The sequence below is a fragment of the Rana temporaria genome, chromosome 6, assembly GCF_905171775.1.
Source record: "Rana temporaria chromosome 6, aRanTem1.1, whole genome shotgun sequence".
Lineage (NCBI taxonomy): Eukaryota > Metazoa > Chordata > Amphibia > Anura > Ranidae > Rana > Rana temporaria.
In genome coordinates this window covers 167,164,975-167,188,566 of record NC_053494.1, presented here as the reverse complement: position 1 = coordinate 167,188,566, position 23,592 = coordinate 167,164,975, and the positions used below count along the sequence as shown (strand labels likewise).

The 23,592-nt window shown below is 42.3% G+C and overlaps 1 protein-coding gene across 1 annotated transcript in view; it reads right to left on the bottom strand.

Annotated features, from left to right (window-relative positions):
• The window catches only part of SLC25A12 (solute carrier family 25 member 12), a 192,678-nt gene that overhangs the window by 6,567 nt on the left and 162,519 nt on the right, over positions 1–23,592 (bottom strand). The window contains exons 15-16 of the mRNA XM_040357756.1: positions 22,744–22,882; positions 1,347–1,505 (exon numbers count right to left, since the gene is read on the bottom strand). Of these exons, the coding sequence (XP_040213690.1) occupies positions 1,347–1,505; positions 22,744–22,882 (298 nt within the window). The remainder of the gene's footprint in view (positions 1–1,346; positions 1,506–22,743; positions 22,883–23,592) is intronic.

Below are 23,592 nucleotides of genomic sequence, written 5' to 3'. Positions count from 1 at the left end.
CATGTAGACGAGGAGGTATGGTCAGCCACCACTCATCTAACTAGATGACCATTATAAACCTGTCATGTACACCCATCATGTCCACAAATCAAATGAAATGTTTTAGGTTATGTACATCTTTCAATAAAACATCTATAGCAGCCCCTATATTTCACTCCACATGTTTCCCTTATGTTGGTTATTTTGATAGTTCATCACAAGTTGACTATATAAAGATGAAATAAGGCATTTTTTCTCAGTAGCCACTGCTGGAGAGGTTAAAGTGGTTGTAAACCTAGTTACACCACTTTTACCTACAGGTAAGCCTATAATAAGACTTACCTGTAGGTACTGGAAATATCTCCTAAACCTGCACGGTTTAGGAGAGATTTACCATATATGCTTGTGCCAACATCATCGGCGTATGCGCACTGAAGAAAGGGCACGATCATGCTCTAAGGGGCTCGTGCCGTGACTTGCGGCTCCCGAGCGCATGCATGGGAGTGATGTCACGCAACTCCGGTCAGTCACAGAGCCGGAGTCCACGGCCCCCGGAAGGAAACAGGATGAAGCTGGATGAGGCCACCAGCGAGGACATTGTAGGCTTCGTTTGCAGGTAAGTGGCACATAATTGGCTAGTATCAGATGCGCCCATTAAGCTTTTACTTAGCAGGGGAAAAAAGAGGAAGTAAAACCCATCAGAGTTTACTTCCTCTTTAAGAGTGGCATCAGTCTTATAACTATCTTAACCTGCTTAGACTGAGACTGTACTGCATGTCGTAGTTGTAAATTATAAAACAAATTGTGATGAGGCAGTTGATAAAAATCTCTTGCAGATTCTGAAAGGACTGCAGAGCATCTTGTAAATAAAGCTGAGCCATATATTGAAGCCCTTGAGAACACCAACTCTCAAACCCCTCCAGTTTGCATAGTTCTTCTTAATGTCTGTTTCCCCAAAGTGATGGAGTACTCTGAAGCCCCTTCATATTTCATTATACATCTCATTTCCTGCCAGACTCTATTCATGAGTACCAATGTTGGACCATAACAAGCATAGGCAAAGGCTCCCGATTCTAGCTGAGCCAAAAGATTATAACGAGAATAATGGTTCAAAAATAGAGCCTGTATAAGTCCTTCCAGATTCATCACTCCCCAACCGGCAAAATGCTGAAGTTGGGAAGCTATGAAACATAATACTGCATTATATAGTCCATCTTTAAAAGATAATTTCTGATTGGTAACACCGGATTATTGCCCTTTTAACATTATCCTATGCACCTTTTTATTATATTTGCCTGAGAATGAGTGTTAGTTATTGGATGAAGAGATTTCATTAAAAAATCCAAAACAATGTCAACAATAAATACCTCCAGCTCCTTTCCAGAAAGCTCTTGCTCCTTCTTCTTTAAGGATTTTCCTAAAGCAGTCAGTAACACCACTATACGTAGTTTGGCCGGCTCGTGCTGCCACTTGCAGTCTTGTCTTGATGACATCAGCAGGGGTTACTAAGGACGCTGCGGGTACACCTGTATAAAGACAAGTGATATACACATATATGGAATCATACTTATCTTCACAGGAAAAAAAATGCATCAGATAATTAAATTGTTCAGACTGTGGTAACTCTTCTCAGAATTCAATAGAAATGTTCTAGAGTAGAATGTGCTATTTTGAGATTTAATGCAATATAATAAATGTGCCTAAAGTTCATTGAATGTTTCTTGAGTTTGTGTTGTATAGGAACAGTTAGTACAAGAATGGGTGACTGAGCCAAGAGGGAGCTGTTTAATTCAAAAGACTAAAAAATACTCAGCATTCTATGACCATTTACAAAACTTTGTATATTTTACAAAAGAACAATTTTTCCTCTTGAAAACCCACGAGTCATTCTAGTTGGTAATAATCAGAAAAACAGTCTTCCACCAATTCATCAGTTTTCCCAGTTCTGCTCACATAGGACTATCTCTGAGAAGAAGTATACTGGAACCAGTATAGTGCGAGTTATATAAAAAGTTTAAAGGATTGGGTTAAAACTTTTGCCTAAAAAAATAAAAATAAAATCCATAAATATATAATCAGCTGCAGTGGACAAAGAACCTAAAATGGGGGCTAAAGGAAAAAAGGTTTGGGACTTTAAATGAAACAAAACACTAGGGGCAGAACAAATCAATCAATAAGATAAAATAGACGGTTTATTAATGACATATATGGATTACTATGTATATCTACAATGCAATTTATCCATATATGTCAGCAAAGTGTAATTTCTTCAGTGTTGTCACATGAAAAGACAGAATAAAATAGTTACAAAAATGTGAGGGGTGTACTCACTTTTGTGAGATACTGTATATGCAAATTAAAGATATAAAAAAAATAAAAAAAAGAAGCCTGATGCTGGCAGAAGTCAAGTTAGTAAATTAAAACAATCCTCTATAATACTAACTACTAAAGAACTATTAACAAAAACCACAGACAAACAAATATGAAAATGTATGGGGACCTTCCCAAGTATAGTTCCTTGTTCCAATCAGACATATTAAAGATCTCAAGAAAAAGGACTTATCAGCCAACCTCTTCACCTCTCTCATTCTCCATTTTTCTTTCATGCTCAGACTTTTTTTCCCCCTATTACCTCCCTTTTCTACCATTCAGTCGTACATTTTTATTTCTTTTCATTGCCTTAATTATAGCTACAATGCAGGTTTATGCTTTCACTTCTTTTAAATAACATAGCACTTTCAGAAGACAGCAATTTATCGACCAAAGCAAACCTATTTCGTGGTTTGCTTACACTTAAATTGGCTTGTATACTTAATGTTGAATGAACAAACAGAACAAAAAGCACCATTCAATTGTTTGTCTCTATTAATTATTTTGCGTTTACTTTCAACAGAAACAATGAGAATCGAAACTTTGCAGTAAAAAGTTGCTGTATGACATCTGTGTTTAATAAAAAATATAAGGACGACTCTTGCACTCCGTATGTGTCTTACAATAGTCAACATTTCAATAACCTTTTCCTTATTTTAAATATGAACAGTTTAAAATATGTTTTCTTGCAGCTCTAAAAATGTCTCCAAGTACAATACTGTATATACTCGAGTATAAGCTGACCCGAATATAAGCCGAGGTACCCAATTTTACCCAAAAAAATGGGAAAACGTGACTCGAGTATAAGCCTAGGGTGAGAATGCAGCAGCTACTGTAAGCGGAAAAGAGGGTCAACAATGCCCATTTCGGCCTGTTGGGGGTACTAGAGGACAGGGTTAAGAACCACTGGCCTCGGCGCAGTCATGACGTGGTGCACGTGACGCACGCACGCCGAGGGAGCAGCAGCTCGCGCCACGGATCGGACCCTACGACGGGGGATGGAGGAAGCCGGAGGACTCAAGGGTGCATCGGCGGCGGCAGGAACGGCGCAGAGCGGGAGACTGCGGGGCTGCTAGACCGCCGATCGCTCCCTCCGCGAGGCCGCTCTCCCCCGCCGTCTTAGCCGAGGCCCCCCCTCTCTTCCTCACTCTCCCCACCGCTCTCTGAAGGAGGAGTTGTACCGAGCGGCACAGATAGCGGGGAACAGGTGCTGTTGCCTGCAGCGTCGTATGGTGGGTGCTTATGGCTCTCGGCCCCCCGCGGATCACGGCTCCTCATCAGTCCTTATGGAGCCCAGAAAAGCATTGAGGTAATATCTATGCAAACCTTCTTCTTTTTTGTCCTATGGAAGCACATCTACAGGAAAATTAATCCAGGTGGACAATCTGAAATTGCAGGTAATGGTGAGAACCTTATTTTGTCAGCGTTTGCCATTTAGGTCGTTTTTCTCTCCTCCCTTCTCTGCTATAGAAAGACAATGTAGCAATTTACCCACAGACACCTCAGAGCTGTTTCAGTAAGAGCAAAGAGTGAACTAACTTGTGGTATCTGGCAAAATTTGTTAAACAGCAGAGGGGTACCTGGAGTGAATGTGGCATACACAAGCGCTATTTGTCTCTCCTCATACATATCTACACAGGATTCCATGCCTTTATGGGTCGATAGCCTTACAGACGGCAGACATTCACTTGGTAGACAAGCATAAAAGCACCAGCCACCGCATAGACACTGCACCTGCCTCCACTAATTAAATTTAAAGCCTGGAAGGGGCATGTTTTGAAGCACTGTTTGAAATGCCAGGGATTGGCAAGTAATATTCCCTATATCGCCAGGTCATCTGGAGGCGAACTCAGTGCTGGATGGTGTTTGACTCTCCTGCCCAAGATGCCCAATCGTCTCAGGCCCACAAGCTCTTAGGCAGCATACACTACGGCCCAGGGCGAAGGGTGCTAGATGTCTGAGAGATCCTAGATCTTGCATCTATAAAAACGTCTGCTAAGTACGGGAGGGCTGAGAGGAAGTTATCGACGGCCATCGTATGGCATGCCCCACTACACACTAGGCGCTGACTAAATCATAAAGCAAAGAAAAAAGAAAAGGGAAAAAAAGAAGGGGGGTGCAAATGCAGCCCATATCATAGGATTGTCGCTGCGTAAAAACCGCAAGGCATCCCGCAGTGGAAAATCCCCAAGATAATTTTAAATCCAAATAGGGAGTGCACAGCCTTTATTACCAAGGACGTGCAACCCTCCTGTTCAAAAACCCGTCTCAGCGCAAGTGGGAGAATCCCCGGTTCATCCTTTTTTTTCCTTTAAATTAATGGAAACACCCGGTGTCAAATACTCACCAAGATTTAATTAATACCCCCAAAATTGTGCAAAATTGCCCCCTAGGGAGTTATAAAAACTTTCATAAAAAAAAAAAAAAAAAAAAAGGGGGAGGGGGAGAAGCTCCTCATCTTACGATCAAACTGGGGAAACGCATCAGAGCGATAAAGAAATATAACATGAATAGATCAACTAGGGGGGCGGCCCCGAAAATACCTAGAGATACCTCTACTACCAGTACGATCAGACACTATATGACGCCGGAAGGAAGTTCTAAGAGTCCAGGACTGATAAAAAAAACAGAAAAAACTGGGAAAAATAAAAAGGGAATAGGGGGGGCAGAAACCCCAAGCGCGGATACCTCAACAGAACTTGATCACGCAGTCAGCCAAATAGAAGACCCTAGCTTGGACTCTCACATTCCCACAAAGGGGGAAATGGATACTATGTTAAGGAGGTTGGAGAATGTAATAAGAGAGGAAATCAGCACCCTAAGAACGGATTTATTTCATACGCTAGAACGGGTAGAGGAAGCAGAGAAAAAAATAGAAAAGCAGGATCTTGAACTAAAAGAATTAAAAATCCAACATCTGAATATGAAACAAAACCAGAGATTACTGCAATACCGTCTAGAAGACCACGAGAACCGTAACAGAAGGCAAAACCTTAGGATACGATCGGTCAAGGAGGAAAGGGGCGAAGACCTGAGGAAAATTCTCAACGATTTGTTCCTTCCCCTCCTAAACAATGGTTCGGAAGGCCCCCTCAAAATAGAAAGGGTACATCGAGTTGGAAAGACAAGGGAGGGAGGAGGAAACTGGAACAGGGACATAATTGCCAGGTTCAGACACTTCGAAGATAAAGAGGAAATCTGGCAAAAACTGAGAAGAAAGCCTCCCTTATCCTATGACGGGACTGAGATCCAGATCTTCACGGACTTGGCCTGGGAAACCCTGTCCAGAAGAAGGCACTTAAAACCCTTATTGGAACAAATGCGGAAATCTAATATAAATTACCAATGGGGCTTTCCGGCTTGCTTGATAGGGTTTAGAGAGGGTATATCAGCCAAATTAACATTCCCTGAGGAATTGGTAGGGTTCTGCCGTAAACTGGATATACCGTTGATTGAGTTACCTGAATGGGTTGAATAGGGATGGGTTGAATAGGGACCAGAAAATAGCGGCCCCTTGGGGCGGTCCTGAGAGATTGGCACAGAGGGGGGGAGAGGGGGAGGGGACGGAGGGTGGGTGATCGGAGAGGGGAACAAGTAGGGAGGATCCGTTCCCCCACACATATAAGATCGATCTCCTGGGAAATTCCAGGAGACAATGTATGGGAGGGGCGCTGAGTGCTACACCTCATCCAAAAGAACCGACGGGTAGGGGATACAGTGGATCCCCACGGTTCAGAGGCGATGCATGGGCCTAGACAAGGGGGGGGAGGGGGGGATCGAGGGGTGGTTTTGGAAGGGGAGAGAAAATTCTCCCCCTTCAAAATAGGGAGGGAACAGGGAAAATGGCTCCCAGGGGATCTCTTAGAAAGTCCAGCAAGTTCACGGAACGATCCAGTAATAGGAAATGACTGAAGTTAAATTTTTATCCTACAATGTAAAGGGTCTAAATTCAGCTGTCAAAAGACTAAAAGTCTTGGCTGAGCTGGAGCACCTCAGAGCGGATGTGGTATTTATCCAAGAATCTCACTTGACCATTGACGCAAACATTAAATTATATTCCCCGGTGTACCCCGTTTGGTTTTACGGTGATTCCATATCCAAACGAGCAAGGGGTGTTGCTATCGGATTTACAAGAGGCTTTGGATTCACGCTTGAGGCGAGGCTGACGGACCCCGAAGGGAGATTTTTATTTCTCAAAATAAAGTTCGAAAATGTAATCTATACTCTAGCAAATATATATGCACCAAACGTACACCCAACCCAATACTTAGGTAAAATTTTGGGAAAACTGAATAACTTTGCGGAGGGATATATAATACTGATGGGGGATTTAAACTTTGTATTTAACCCAACAGAAGATAGTACGTTCCGTGGGAAGGTGACAAAAAATGAGCATTTGCAGAGAATCAAACATAAGCTACACGAACGCCAATTAGTGGACGTTTGGCGGATTTTTCATCCAAAAGAACATGACTACACATTTTTCTCCCCTCCCCACGGAACGTACTCTAGAATAGACTACATCTTGGCAGATCACGGGCTGCTAGACTCTATTACAGAGACTGAAATTGGAAGCATGACGGTGTCAGACCATGCTCCTATAACAATGAAAATTATATTATCCACACAAAAGAGGCAGCGGCCGGTGTGGCGCCTAGATGATAGCCTGATCCGAGATGAAGGAGGGGTTAGAAGAGTGGAGGCCGAACTAAAACAATTCTTTCATATCAACGATACAGCGGGGATTTCCAGCGCAACCCTTTGGGAGACGCACAAAGCGTATATCAGAGGAATTTTAATTGCCGAGGCCGCTAAAAAAAAAAAAGAAAGGAAAAATAAAGTCAACTCCCTGAGGAAAGAGATAGAGACCCTAGAAAGTAAACATAAAGAGCAAAGATTAAAAGAGACCTACCTTAATCTAACCCTGAAAAGAGATGCACTTAAGGAAATCATGGAACAGGAAGCAAGGTACAAACTAAACTGCATCTCCAAGGAGAGGTACATATGGGGTAATAAACCAAGTAAGCTGTTAGCCAAAATGGCCCAAAAAAAGAAAACTAGGAACTACATTGAAAAAATTAAGGGGAAAAATGGGAACTTGGCTCATGCAACTCCCGAAATCGCAGACAGTTTTAAAAACTATTACGAGGAATTATACACAATAAAACACCCAGGTCTGCAGGAAGGGGAAAGGGAAGATGAGACTAGAGACTTTCTTGCAAAGGCAGAACTCCCCAGATTGGAGGAGATGGAGAGTTCGGAGATGGATCGCCCCATAACCGAGGCAGAAATTAAAATAGCACTAAATACCTCCACGGGCGGAAAAAGCCCGGGTCCGGACGGGTTCTCAACCATGTACTATAAGAGATTTAGCAATATATTGATTCCAAGGATGTGCAAATATTTTAATGGGCTAGGCTCCGAATTCGAAGCCAGCAGTGAAGCAACAGCGGCCGTGATCACGCTAATATTGAAAGAAGGGAAGGACAGCACTCTCTGTTCGGGATACAGACCTATTTCGCTGTTAAATGCAGACATCAAGCTGTTTGCCAAAATCCTTGCAGGACGCCTGAAGGGGGTTATGCACTCTTTGGTGCACCCCGATCAGGTAGGATTTGTACCCAACAGAGAGGGCAAAGATAATAGCCTAAGGGCAATCCTCCTGCTTCAGTCCATTAGGCAGAATAAATCCCCCGGTCTATTCCTGTCAGTTGACGCTGAGAAAGCTTTTGACAGGGTAGACTGGGGGCTTATGATGAAGACCCTTACTATCATGGGAATAGGAAATAGGATGTCCCGTTGGATTAAAACACTGTACCTCTATCCTACCGCAAAAATTAAAATAAACGGAACGTTATCGGAACCATTCGAAATGAAAAATGGAACAAGGCAGGGGTGCCCCCTATCACCCCTTCTCTTCATACTATCTTTGGAGCCACTATTGGCTACTATCCGTAAGGATCCCGATATCAACGGAGTAGGAGTAGACGGGGAGGAACATAAATTATCGGCCTTCGCCGATGATATTTTATTTTATGTAACCAACCCGATCAAATCCATTTCAAAGCTCTCCAAAGTATTGAAACAATACGGGAATATTTCAAACTTTAAAATAAATATAAATAAATCAGAAATTTTGAATATAAATTTAAATAAAAGAGAGGTAGGATTAGTAAAAGAAGTCTGTGCCTTTCCCTGGACTAAAGAACTAAAGTACTTAGGTATTAAACTAGCCAATACAGTACAGAAGATGTATAAAATAAACTATGTTCCCTTACTAAATGAAATCAAGAACGAATTAAAAAACACGGTAAATAAACCTATATCTTGGATCGGACGTATAAATATGTTGAAGATGGTCGTAGTCCCAAAAATTCTTTATAAATTTTCACTGGTACCAATCGCCCTTCCACAGCAATTTCTGAGCATTCTGAATACCTTGCTACTAAACTATGTATGGAAAAACAAGAAGCATAGAATTTCTCTCTCCACACTAAAACAGGGAAAGCTGCATGGCGGGTTGGGTGTTCCGGACATCAAAAGTTACTATAAAGCGGCGGTCCTTTCGCGGGCGGTTGAATGGGCCCGGGACAGGCCAGATAAAAGATGGGTGCAAATTGAGAAGGCGTTAACTAGCAAACACTTGAATAATATCATATGGATCCCTACACAACACAGAGCACTAGATCACAAAACACATGAAATAACAAGACACACATTAAGATTATGGGATAGAACTCAGGCACAACTAGAGGGGAAATTTAATTCCCCACTAATGAATTTAAAAGAAAATCCTTATTTTGCACCTGGGGAAAACAAAATTGGAGGGAATTGGATTAGGAAAGACACAGTGCACTTAGGAGATATTATTAATGACGGAGAGATAATGACCTACGGAGATTTGAAGTCCAAAACGGACTACTGGAATCTCGATAGGTGGCATTATTCTCAGCTGCATCACTTTGTGTGGCACCTCCCCCGCCCATTACGGACGGAGGCGGAGCTCACCCCACTTGAGAGGATTTGCAAATCCAAGAATTCAAAGGGCACTATCACTAAACTCTACGGGATATTGGTCAAGATAGGGTCTCGGGGAGAAGCACCCTTCATAGAAAAATGGGAAAGAGAGTTAGGTATCACGAGAGGGACAAACACTTCTCAGAGGATTATTCAATTAACTCACTCATCTGCTATAGATGTCCGTACAGCCGAAGCAAATTACAAGTGCCTCTCAGGGTGGTATATCACCCCTGATAAAGCTAATAAATTTAAAGCAAGCCAGCCGGCTGAGTGCTGGCGGGGTTGCTCAGAAATAGGCACGATGGCCCATTTATGGTGGCTATGCCCAAAAATTCAAAGCTATTGGGACATAATATTGACCCAAATAAAGGTTATAACGGGGGAGGAGATAAAGAAAGACCCCTGGGTCGTGCTCTTCCACGGCAGTCTTGAAGGGGTAAAAAATACAAGCAGTCTTTACTACCCCATCTCTTAAACGCAGCGAAGAGACTCATTCCCAAAAAGTGGCAGGAGAAGGAAAGCCCCCATGTCTGGAACTGGATAGACGAAGTAGAGGAAACGTACAGGTTAGAAGAACTAAGGGACAGCCACCTGGAAAGAAATGGGGAATATAGGGAGAAATGGGCAAAATGGAAGGAATACAAAAAAACATGGAGCTACGCTGAAAGAGTCAGGGTTTGTTAGGAACAGGAAATGGGTAAGTGGGTATCAACCCACATGCACCTCCCGCTCGCCCTTCTATCGACTACTTTCAGAGGGATATTCAAAAATAGTTCCCTTTGCTGAACTTTATAGGGGATATGTTAGAAGAGAATAGGATGAGATCCCTGGGAGCCATGGGGGGTGGGGAGGGTTTAAATAATTGCAAAAATTCTTTTTCTGTCAAATATTATTGGGTTCCGACCAACAGGGCGTAGGGTTAATGCCGTTTTGAGCTATTGGTTGGCCGACTAAGAATCCGTAATACTTATGAATATTATAAAAAAAAAAAAAAAAAAAAAAAAAAAAAAAAAAAAAAAAATTTGCAGAATAAATACCACATATGATGCAAACCACAACTTGAGACGTAAGAAGCATCAAATTATGAGCTGGTCTCTAGCATTTGGTAAATGAAAGCTGAGGTGGTACAAAAAAAAAAAAAAAAAAAAAAAAAAAAAAAAAAAAAAAAAAAAAAAAAAAAAAAAAAAACAATGCCCATTTGCACGCCTCACTGTGCCCATTGCAGCAAGTGACAAGTCACCAGTGCTAAAACCATTAAAAACCATAACTGGAGAGTATGGATGAAACAGTAAAAAACAAAGATAGTCCAGCGCTCAATGGGTTATAAAAGCAGACAGTTTGCAACAGGGAATGAAATATGCTGACAGTTTATTAGCTATAAATCATAAAACACCACTCCTGTGAATAAGCAAATAAGGAATGGGGAAGTAATGAAATTAAAAATCTTATGGTGTCACCAATTTAATTTCATTCCTTGCACATTCCTTATTTGCTTGCTCACATGAGTGGTGTTTTATGATTTATAGCTAATAAACTGTCAACATATTTAATGTCCTATTGCAAGCTTTCTGCTTTTATAATTCATTGAGCGCTGGAATGGTGATCTTGTTCTTTACTGTGCCCATTGTAGCCTCACTGTGCCATACTTGATGAGCCTGTTATGCATTCAAGTCAGACAGCGGTCATCCATTACAATCAGTGTACAAAAGCCGCGCCGCTACCTCGTTCTCGTCTGTGACAGGGGAATGTCAGTGTTCAGTGTTCCACCTATCGTGGGACGAGGACGAGAGGACGTCCGTGATAGGCGGAACACTGAACACAGTCTCTGCTGGGAAACAGTGTTCCCCTATCACGGACGAGAACAAGGAGGAGGCGCGGCTTTTGTACACTGACTGGGATGGATGGCCGCCGTCTGACTTGAATGCATAACAGGTTCATCGGGTATGCAGACAGACTCGAGTATAAGCCAAGGGGGACATTTTCAGCACACAAAAAATGTGCCGATAAACTCGGCTTATACTCGAGTATATACGGTAAGTGAATTTACAATATTAATTATTCGATATTTTAACATTTTGTTTAAATGGATGCCAGCCTAATCCAGGAAACACCAGGACTAGTAGATTTTCAGTATGTTTTAAACTGTGAGAGGACAGGAAATACAAAATGGAGATTGTGTTTTCAATGGGACATGAATACAGGGCCCCAATATTGAAAGGCAAAAAAAAGAAGCACCAAAAGCCCTAGACCATGCTACCCCATTGTATACCCAATAAAAATTAATTTCTAAAGCACTTTTCCTAATTATGTTCTACTTGCTGTGCAGAGTTCCCTCTGTCACTGTTAAATGTTACAGCTATCACACATCATTAGTAGGGTCCCATTCACATGTGCGTGTAAAGGCAGGCATCCCAATACTTTTGACATTATATTGTAAATGGCCTACACCTATAGCGAGGCATTATTCAAGTTTAGTCAAAGCTGCACGGTTTGTTTTATCTACAGATGCACAGGCAGTTGTTTTATAAGGCTCTATTCACACTTGTGCAACTTGTCATGAAACTTTGGACATCAAAGCTGCATGACAAGTCGTTCCCAGTGTTTTCCAATGATAATCATTCATATATCGGAGACCCAAAGTTGCAGCAACTTCAAAGTAGTTCAGAAACTACCTTGGTCTGACTTTCATGCAACTTGAGGGCCATAGACTTCCATTTTAACCCTCAAGAGTTGCATGAAAGTCGTACCTGAATCTTATCCAATGCAACAGTTGTCCATCATCACTGGTCACTTGCATCAAAAGTGCGGCAAAGTTGCACTCGATGGTTGGCGCAACTTTGTACAAGTATAAATGGAGCCTTGAGGTGAACTAGGACTTTAACTACCTCCCGCTCGCTGTATAGTGACATGACAGTGGGTGGGATCCCCTCTCGTTCTGTGGCAACCTCATATGACCGCCCTTGTGTCACCACTCTTGCACTCCCATGGGGACGTGCGGCGATGATAGCAAAAATGGAAAGAACGAAAAACTGGACAGCCGCACTCCAAAATCACTTAAAAAAGAGATGTCTTTTATTTTTCAACTGTACATACAGTCACTGCAAACCAACAACATTCAGTATGGCCGACGCGTTTCGCACTGGCAGTCAGTGCTTAGTCATGTTTGTCCTAGGACACGGCGTGACCCCGATCTGGGTAAAGAGCCGATGACTTGGCTTTTTAACCATGTGATCAGCTGTGTCCAATTACAGGCGATCACATGTAAACACAAAGTCCTGTTTTTCGGCTCTCCTCGCTTTACACTCTGTCAGTGTGAGGAGAGCCAATCAGTGGCATCTCCTCGCAGCAGAGTGTGTAGAGGTAATCATGGCACTGATCATCAATGCCCTGATTAGCAATATAGCCCCAGCAGTGCCCCCAATCAGTCCCCAGCAGTGACACTAATCATTGTTGCCTATCAGTGTCGCCTATCATTGCCCACAAGGGCTGTCTATCAGTGCCACCTATCTGTGCCACATCAGTGCTACCTATGAGTGCCCATCAGTATGGCCTATTAGTGCCTCTTCATCAGTGCCTATCAGTGCACATCTGTGAAGGAGAAAAATATTTTTTTTACAAAATTTACTGATAGAAGCTAAGAAAAAAACTTTTATTTTTTTCAAATTTTTGTGGGAGGAAAATGATAAACATTTTTTGGGTTTTTGTTGCATGATCACGCAATTTTCATTCAAAGTGTGAAAAGGAAAAAATACTTATTTTTCTGGAGGATGGAAAGGCTTCTTCACAGAAAAAGCTGTGAAAATGTGGACTCCCTCAAGTTCTGGTCAGCTTAGTAGATTTAAAAAAAAAAGAGCTTGATGCATTCCTAAATGCACAAAATATAACTGTTCATGAACATTTATAGGTAATAACACCTGAGATTGTTGAACCAGGGAGCATCTGATTGCCTACTGGGGGCGTAGGGAGGAATCTAGTTTTCTCCTGCTAGAGCAAATCGGACCATGCTTTACAGGGAGGTTGTTTTTTTCACTTTCCTCTGGATCAACTGCGGGTATATAGGAGGATTTCTATTTGTTTCATTTTTTTTTCTATTGGTTAAACTAGATGAGCTTGTGTCAACCTGTAACTAAGTATGAAACGATAAGAGTATCCTTTTCATCATTAGTTCACAATATAAAAATTTTAGAGACACTTTTTAATGTATAATAGAGTACTAATAAAAAACACCTTCAAATCAAAAAATCTTTTCACTTAAAATAAGAATAAATTAGCTCAAATAGTATAGAAAAAAAAAAAGCTCAAATAAAAGGCCACAGCTTAAATGTCATTTAAAAAAAAGAATAATCACAATAGTTTATGGTTCAATCAGTACTAAGAAAAGGGTTTATTTTTACAAAGGTTTAACCCTCAGCTGCTGACAAATGTACTAATCTGGCACGCTCTTCGGTGACACAATCCATGTGCCGGTAGATATAGTTCTGGGACACCAATGACACGCTTGTTACAATAGTTATACACACACACCAGGCATTAAGCAAAGTGTGCATAATGAAGACATAAATTGATTAGCACGCTTGTATCATTCACATTCATAGGAGCTGTGAATAGCTTATCTACGGTCAATCCGTAAGGAGAGATTTATGATGACGGATCCTGTTAAGTAACTCATGCATATCCGTATCCTACAGTTGTTGAAGGATTAAAGATCCCACCATGCCTTGCATCCAGATGCTAGCAGGGCATGCTGGAAATTTTAGTTCCTAAAACTGGAAGTCCAGAAAAAAGTTTCTTTTGTATAGAATGAGGGAGGAATACAATTGCTTTTTCCCCCAGAGAATGCATTCAAGTAAAAAAAAATAAAAAAAAGTTTTCCCTTACAACTTGAAGACCAGGCCTGTTCTGAAACTTTTTGTTTACAAGTTTAAAAATAGTATTTTTTGATAAAAAATTACTTAGAACCCCCAAACATTTATATATATGTGTGTGTGTATAGTCATGGCCGAAATTGTTGGCAGAAAAGTATTGCAGTAACACATGTTTTGCTATACACATGTTTATTCCCTTTGTATGTGTTGGAACAAACCAAAAAAGGGAGGAAAAAAAAGCAAATTGGACATAATGTCACACAAGACTCCAAAAATGGGCTGGTTGTTGGCACCCTTTCAAAATTGTGGATAAATAAGATTGTTTCAAGCATGTGATGCTCCTTTAGACCCGGTTCACACTGGGGTGACTCGTCAGGCGACGCAGCCGCCTGACAAGTCGCGTCCCATTCTAGTGAATAGAACCGTTCTAATAGGAGCGACGCAAGTCGCTCCGACTTAGAAAAAGGTTCTTGTACTACTTCGGAGGCGACTCGGGGCGACCTGCATTGACTTCTATAAAAAAGGCATTTTGAAAGTCGCCTTAGATGTCGTCTTCATGTCGCCTGGCCGAGTCGCCCCCGAAGTCGTGCCGCCCCTATGTGAACCGGCTCTTAGTCTTTGCATTGTGTGTCTGTGTGTGTCACACTAAGCATGGACAACAGAAAGAGGAGAAGAGAACTGTCTGAGGACTTGAGAACCAAAATTGTGGAAAAATATCAACAATCTCAAGGTTACAAGTTCATCTCCAGAGATCTAGATTTGCCTTTGTCCACAGTGTGCAACATTATCAAGACGTTTTCAACACACGGCACTGTAGCTAATCTCTCTGGGTGTGGACAGAAGAGAAAAATTGATGAAAGGTTGCAACGCAGTATAGTCCGGATTGTGAATAAGTGGCCCCAAACAAGTTACAAAGAAATTCAAGCTGTCCTGCAGGCTCAGCGCGAACTATCCATCGACATTTAAATTAAACGCAATGGCAGAAGACCCAGGAGGACCCCACTGCTGACACAGAGACATAAAAAAGCAAGACTACAATTTGCCAAAATGTACTTGAGTAAGCCAAAATCCTTCTGGGAAAACGTCTTGTGGACAGATGAGACCAAGATGGAGCATTTTGGTAAAGCACATCGTTCTACTGTTTACCGAAAACGGAATGAGGCCTACAAAGAAAAGCACACAGTACCTACAGTGAAATATGGTGGAGGTTCAATGATATTTTGGGGTTGTTTTGCTGCCTCTGGAACTGGGTGCCTTAAATGTGTGCAAGGCACCATGAAATCTGAGGATACCAAAGGATTTTGGGTCGCACTGTAGAGCCCAGTGTCAGAAAGCTGGGTTTGCGTCCGAGATTTTGGGTCTTCCAGCAGGACAATGACCCCAAACATACGTTAAAAAGCACCCAGAAATGGATGGCAACAAAACGCTGGAGAGTTCTAAAGTAGCCAGCAATGAGTCCAGATCTAAATCCCATTGAACAGCTGTGGAGAGATCTTAAAATTGCTGTTGGGAAAAGGCGCCATTCCAATAAGGGAGACCTGGAGCAGTTTGCAAAGGAAGAGTGGCCCCAAATTCCGGGTGAGAGGTATAAGGACCTTTTTGATGGTTATAGGAAGCGACTGATTTCAGTTATTTTTTCCAAAGGGTGTGTGTGCAACCAAATATTAAGTTAAGGGTGCCAAGAATTTTGACCAGACCATTTTTGGAGTCTTGTGTGACATCATGTCCGATTATCTTTTTTACCTTTTTGTTTTTGTTTTGTTCCAATACACACAAAGGGGAAAAAAAACATGTGTATAGCAAAACATGTGTTACTGCAATACTTTTCTGTGAGAAATACTTGATTTTCTGGAAAAATTTCTGGGGTGCCAACAATTTTGGCCATTACTGTATTTTAGCAGAGACCCTAGAGAATAAAATGGTGATTGTTGCAATATTTTATGACACATAGGGCCAGATTACGCCTCCGCTAGTTTTTCAGGCAAGTGCTTTATTCACAAAGCACTTGCCTGTAAAGTTGTGGCGGCGTAGCGTAAATCACACGGCGGAATTCAAATTCGGCGGGTAGGGAGGCGTGTGTCATTTAAATGAAGCGCGTCTCCGCGCCGAACGAACTGCGCATGCGCCGTCCGTAAAATATCCCAGTGTGCATTGCTCCAAATGACGTCGCAAAGACGCTTTCGACGTGAACGTAAATTACGTCCAGCCCAATTCACGGACAACTTACGCAAACAAAGTAAAATTAAAAAATTTCCCGCGCGAAACGACGGCCATACTTAACATAGGATACGCCACCTAAGGGGCAGCTTTATCTTTACGCCGGCATACCTCTTACTGTAACGGCGTATCTTTACTGCGACGGGCAAGCGTACGTTCGTGAATCGTCGTATCTACTAATTTGCATATTCTACGCCGAACTCAATAGAAGCGCCACCTAGCGACCAGCGGAAATATTGCACCCTAAGATGTGATTTTTTTTTTTTATATATTGTGAAAGATGATGAAAAATCTCTATAACATTTTATCTACATGTTTTTTATTTACATGTTTGACCACTTAAGACCCGGCCCTATGCAGGTTAAGGACCTTGCCCCTTTTTGCGATTCGGCACTGTGTCGCTTTAACTGACAATTGCACGGTCGTTCGACGTGGCTCCCAAACAAAAATTGGCGTCCTTTTTTCCCAACACAAATAGAGCTTTCTTTTGGTGGTATTTGATCACCTCTGCGGTTTTTATTTTTTTGCGCTATAAACAAGCATTGAAAAAAATGCAATATTTTTTACTTTTTGCTATAATAAATATCCCCCAAAAATATATTAAAAAAAACGTTTTTTTTCCCTCAGTTTAGGCCAATACGTATTCTTCTACATATTTTTGGTAAAAAAAAAAAAAAATTGCAATAAGCGTTTATCGATTGGTTTGTGAAAAATTTATAGCGTTTACAAAATAGGGGACAATTTAATTGCATTTTTATTAATTATTTATTTTTTACTACTAATGGCGGCGATCAACGATTTTTTCGTGACTGCGACATTATGGCGGACACATCAGACAATTTTGACACATTTTTGGGACCATTGTCATTTTCACAGCAAAAAATTCTATAAAAATGCACGGATTACTGTGAAAATTACAGTTTAGGAGTTAACCACTAGGGGGCACTGTAGGGGTTAAGTGTGACCTCATATGTGTTTCTAACAGTAGGGGGAGGGGCTAGACGTGTGACATCAGTGATCGTCTTTCCCTATATCAGGGAATAGACGATCACTGACACTGCTACAATAAAGGATGGGGAAGGTGTGTTTACACATACCTCTCCCCGTTCTTCAGCTCCAGTGACCGATCGCGGGACACCGGCGGAGATCGGATTCGCGAGTCTCGCTGGCGCGGAGCTTCAGACCGGGTCGCGGGTGCGCTTGCGACCCCACAACTGGGCCTTAAAGAGACACGTACAGGTACATGATTGTGCCCAGCCGTGCCATTCTGACGACGTATATCGTTGGTAGGGGGTCCTTAAGTGGTTAAAAGCAACATAGGAGGTCTTGTGCTAGAAATTTCGCTCTCACTCTAACAATCACAGCGATACCTCACATCTGGTTTGAATTTGTGGGTGCGACTTGCGTATGCTTCTGCACATAAGCATGGAGGGATGGGGCATTTACATTTTTTTTTTTTTTTTTTTACTTTTTATTTTTATCTTTTTGGATCACTTTTATTCCTATTACAAGTAATGAAAATATAATTTGTAATATAAATAAGGATGACATGTCCTCTTTATTGAGAAATCTGGGGTCAAAAAGATCCCAGATCGCTCATTTACCTTTAAAAGCGAACGAAAAAAAAATAAAAAATAAAAAAACTTTTGTATTTTTTACTTAAAAAATATATACATATATATTTTGAGCCGAGAACCAGAAGTGACGTCAGACATCGCTCTGGTCCTCCAAGGAGATATAGATGAGTGGCGGCCAACTTGGCCTTACTCGACTTCCTGCCCAGCAAACAGCTGCATCGGATCACTCCCAGGCTTTACCGATGAGTCAGCCAAGCCTGGGAATCACCGCAAAGTGGCGGGAGAGGAGCACTCCTCCCGCTGTGTCTAAAAAGGATACCCCGGCGAATCTGCCCACAGGATCACTTTGATCTGTAAGAGAAACAGCCATTGTAAAAAAAAATACCAGGTCTATGGCAGCTAGCTGCTGCCATAACACCGTTATTAACCACTTGCCGCCCGCCTTATGCAAAAAGACGTCAGCAAAGTGGTTTCAATATCCTGAGTGGACGTCATATGACGTCCTCAGGATATTGAGCCGCTGTGCGCCCCCCGGGGGCGCGCATCGCGGCGATCGTTGTTGCAAGGTGTCAGTCTGAGACTCTTTACCACATGATCAGCCATGTCCAATCACGGCTGATCACGATGTAAACAGGAAAAGCCGGTAATCAGCTTTTTCTCACTCGCGTCTGTCAGACGCGAGTAGAGGAGAGCCGATCGGCTGCTCCTCTGACAGAGGGGGTTTGTGCTGATCGATTATCAGCACAGCCCCCCGAGGATGCCCACACTGAACCACCAGGGATGCCACTAGACCACCAGGGATGCCACTGGACCACCAGGGATGCCAAACACAGGTATGCCACCCTAGACCACCAGGGATGACAATCACAAATAATGGATGCCAATCAGTCCCCACAATGGATGCCAATCAGTGCCCACAATGGGCATCACTGATTGGCAAACATTGTTTGGCACTGATTGGCATCCATTAGTACAACACATACGTTAGTGCCACCTATCAGTGCCACCTATCAGTGCCCATCCATGCCGCCTATCAGTGCCCATCAATGCCACCTCATCGGTGCCCATCAGTGCCTGTCAGTGCAGTACCATCAGTGCCCATCAGTGAAGGAGAAAACACTTATTTACAATGTTTTATAACAGAAACAAAAAAAATACTTTTTTCTAAATTTTCAGCATTTTTTGTTTTTTTTTGCAGAATTTGTGGGAACAAAATGATACAAATGTAGTTTGGGTACAGTGTAGCATGACCGCGCAATTGTCATTCAAAGTGCAACAGCACTGAAAGCTAAAAATTGGTCTGGGCGGGAAGGTGTATAAGTGCCCTGTATGGAAGTAGTTAAACGTCAAAGTAATGATGTATTTTTACTATGGACGGTTGTCAAATGGTTTAAGATAAGGCTGCATAAGGGTCCAACCTAGGAGCCCCATGAAAAAGCTTCCATAGATTATTTAAAGCTTAGTTTACAGTGAAATTAAATAGGCAAATTGTAGCAGTTCCAGCGCTTCCAGGATAGCAGACAGCATGTGCCATTACATGGAGTTACACTTTAACTAGAGCTAAAGAATCCATCGTTTTGTACTGCTGGAGGGCATATGAATAGATGACTTTGCAGAGGAGAATTACAATGCCACCTCTATGGCCGGTCAACAGGAAGCAGAGCCGCAGCATCCTGCCAAGAGCGTGGCCCCGAGCATGAGGTGGCTTTTGCCCTGCTGTGCCCAGGAGTCAGGATGTTTCAGGACACGAGCACAATGTGGTTTATATGAGAAGACAGACTGTCGTCTGCACCACCTATTTCCCTTCAGCCTCCTCATATATGTCACTTAGATTCCTGGAAAACATTGCCTGACATATGGCAGGAGGATGACACATAAAATAATTTCATTTTCCACAAGCCATGAAGGAGATTCTTTTATATCGGAGACGAAAGGGGACGCCGATACATTTAGAACAGAACGCACATACAGTGCCTTGAAAAAGTATTCATACCCCTTGAAATTTTCAAAATGTTGTCATGTTACAACCAAAAACGTAAATGTATTTTATTGGCATTTTATGTGATGTACCAACACAAAGTGGTATATAACTTTGAAGTGGAAGGAAAATGATAAAGGGTTTTCATTTTTTTTGTCTGGTGTGCCCCCTTGAATCAATACTTTGTAGAACCCCCTTTCACTGCAATTACAGCTGAAAGTCTTTTTGGGGATGTCTCTACCAGCTTTGCACATCTGGAGAGTGACATTTTTGCCCATTCTTCTTTACAAAATAGTCCAAGCTCTGTCAGATTGGATGGAGAGCGTCTGAACAGCAATTTTTAAGTCTTGCCACAGATTCTCAATTGGATTTAGGTCTGGACTTTGACTGGGCCATTCTAACACATGAATATGCTTTGATCTAAACCATTCCATTGTAGCTCTGGCTGTATATTTAGGGTCGTTGTCCTGCTGGAAGGTGAACCTCTGCCCCAGTCTCAAGTCTTTCGCAGATCCTAACAGGTTTTCTTTTTAGATTGCCCTGTTTTTGTCTCTATCCATCTTCCCATCAACTCTGAACAGCTCTACTGTCCCTGCTGAAGAAAAGCATCTCCACAACATGATGCTGCCACCACCATGGTTCACGGTGAGGATGGTGTGTTCAGGGTGATGTGCAATGTTAGTTTTCCGCCACACATAGCGTTTTGCTTTTAGGTCAAAAAGTTCAATTTTGGTCTCATCTGACCAGAGCACCTTCTTCCACATGATTGCTGTGTCCCCCACATGGCATCTCACAATCTGCAAACTGGACTTTTTATGACTTTCTTTCAACAATGGCTTTCTTCTCGCCACTCTTCCATAAAGGCCAGATTTGTGGCGTGCACGACTAATAGTTGCCCTGTGGCCAGATTCTCCCACCTGAGCTGTGGATCTCTGCAGGACCTCCAAAGTTACCATGGGCCTCTTGGCTGCTTCTCTGATTAAGGCTCTATTTTCCAGGCCTGTCAGTTTAGGTGGACAGCCATGTCTTGGTAGGTTTGCAGTTGTGCCATACTCTTCCCATTTTTGGATGATGGATTGAACAGTGCTCTGTGTGATGTTCAAAGCTTGTGTGTAAACAAACTCTGTATAATCTGGAGGTGACATCCACTGGCATCCCTGAGCTGCGATCCCGATCTCCTTCAGCAGCGGGCGACATCTCTCCTGCCAGCTGCCTGTGCAAAGGCTTAGAGATCGGCTCCCCCCAGGCTCCTTCTCAGCTCTGACATGTCAACATGAGGAGGAGCCTCAGAAGAAGGACATCATGGAGCGATGTGCTGCGCTGTATCTGAGGTCTAAGTGTATAGGGAAACCTGCAGTCCAGGCGAGGGAAAGGAGAACTGCACTCACTGAGGACACAAGGGGGGATCAGAGCATTTGTATTTGAAGGTATAGGGAGAAGATGATTACTTCTAGGTGGGATCGATATTGGGGGGGGGGGGGTATTTGTGCTAGGAAGGAAAATCATCTGGGGGGGCGGTTCTGCTGGGATGGGGAATTTGAGGGGTGACAGAATACGATTTTTTTTCTGGTAGGGATATTTGGGGGGGCTGGGGGATGGGAGGAAGATGATTTGGGCTAAGATAGGAAATCCTGAAGCTGTTAGGAAATCCTGAAGCTGTTAGGGGGACGGGGGATTTGTGTTTGTAGGGATGATGGGGTGTATGTGTGCTAAGGAAGAATTTTTTTTGGGGGGGGGGGGGGGGATTTGTGCTAGGAGGGGGAATTTGAGGGGGGGGGGATGACAGAAGTACGATTTGTTCTAGGAGGGGGGTTGTGCTGGGAGGATGAGGATTCGTGCCAGGAGGGGAGGGGGATTTGTGCCACAGGGATGGGGGGGGGGGAAGGATTTGTACTAGGAGAGGGGGTTTGGGGGGGGTGACAGTGGCCACAATCATTAAAATAAAAGAAAGAAATGCTTGAAATATATCGCTCTGTGTGTAATGAATGTAAATAAAATATATGGATTTCACTTTTTGATTTGATCTACTGAAATAAATTAACTTTTGATGATATTCTAATTTTTTGAGATGCGCCTCTATTACATTTTTGGTTTAATACCACTTTAAATTACACTATTTGCATTCTCCATTACAGGATACATATCTACTTTTTCTCTACCTAGAATGGTGAAAGTAAACCTGAGGTAGATAACAGGAGCTGAAAATGGAGGTAGTAACGCGCTAAAGGCCATGAAAGATGAAAAAGTTGGTGAATTTGGAATGCCTCAATACATACCACATAACTAAACCATATTTATAAAAACAAAATGATGCCAGCTGATTGACCTGGGGAGAAATAACCATAATGATATGAGGTAATAAAGAAATGTTAACTGAGGACAGTAGTAGGAGTGTTTAAGATAATCAGAAGAACATTTTTCTCCATCAAAATATTTCCCTCCGACCTCGCCATCCCAGTGCCAGCACTTGACAGTAACCTTCCACAGATGGACACCTATAATGCTGTGCTAAGTCATTGAACGACATTAAGCTGTTTACACCAGTTATGCTAATGCAATTAGTAGCTCATTAAAACAACGATATCACCCACCGCGAGCATATGTTTACTGCTCCTCACCGGTGACTGATACTGCTTTTGTATAAACGGGTTGATGAGGACAATTTTCATGTTCTATAAAAATAACAACAACAGAGTTGTCTGGCATGGGGCAAATACATCCAATAATAGGGCCTTACCTGCAATGGCTCCAGCTGTGAGCAGTTGTAAGGCTCCTATGTGGCCATGTTCATCAGCAAAGACAGATTTGCAGTGCGCATAGACAGGGAAGTAGATGGCCGAGAAGGGGATGTCTCGTAGAAAACAAGCTTTGGCACCCTATGACAATTCACAAATGTTAAATGATATATACACTAAATCATGAAAATCTCATATAAGCTTTAACATGTTCATGACATTTCAAAGGATCATATTGAAAAATGAAGCTTTCAATAAAGCAATATTGAAGGTCCTTGCTCACTTACAGTTAAAGGGTGAAAAAGCTCTGTCCGTGTCTACTAATGCTTTGCAGGTACACAGAATCCATGCCTTCCTTACTGACAGATTGACAATCTGCCTTGTTTACATAGCCAGACTGCTATTCTGCTCGTGTACCGATCAGCGGGTACCGGCGGACATCAAGTCCATGAGACCCGCTGATCAGCTTCTGCTGTGTAGAATCACAGCAGGAGCAAGCCAGTGGTGGCGAACACTCGCGCCTGCTACCCTGAAGTACAGGATCATGTATATATGTGTGATCCTGCGCAGCTTTCGACAACAGTGATGAGAAAATCCGAAGGACCGGGATATATGTTTTTTCTTGAATAAAAATATTAAACGTGTATGTGGTTTTCATTCAGGAATTCTAAATACCCAAAATTGATTGTTAGAAGCAAATAACATTTTAAAATGGGTTTTTGAACAGTATTCATCAAATGTCTGTCAGCATTATCGAATGTACTAACAAGATTCTCTGTACAACATTTGTTTGAAAATCTACTAGCTGAATGGATTCTAGAGAAATGTTTAACTTTATTGTTTCTCTGAAA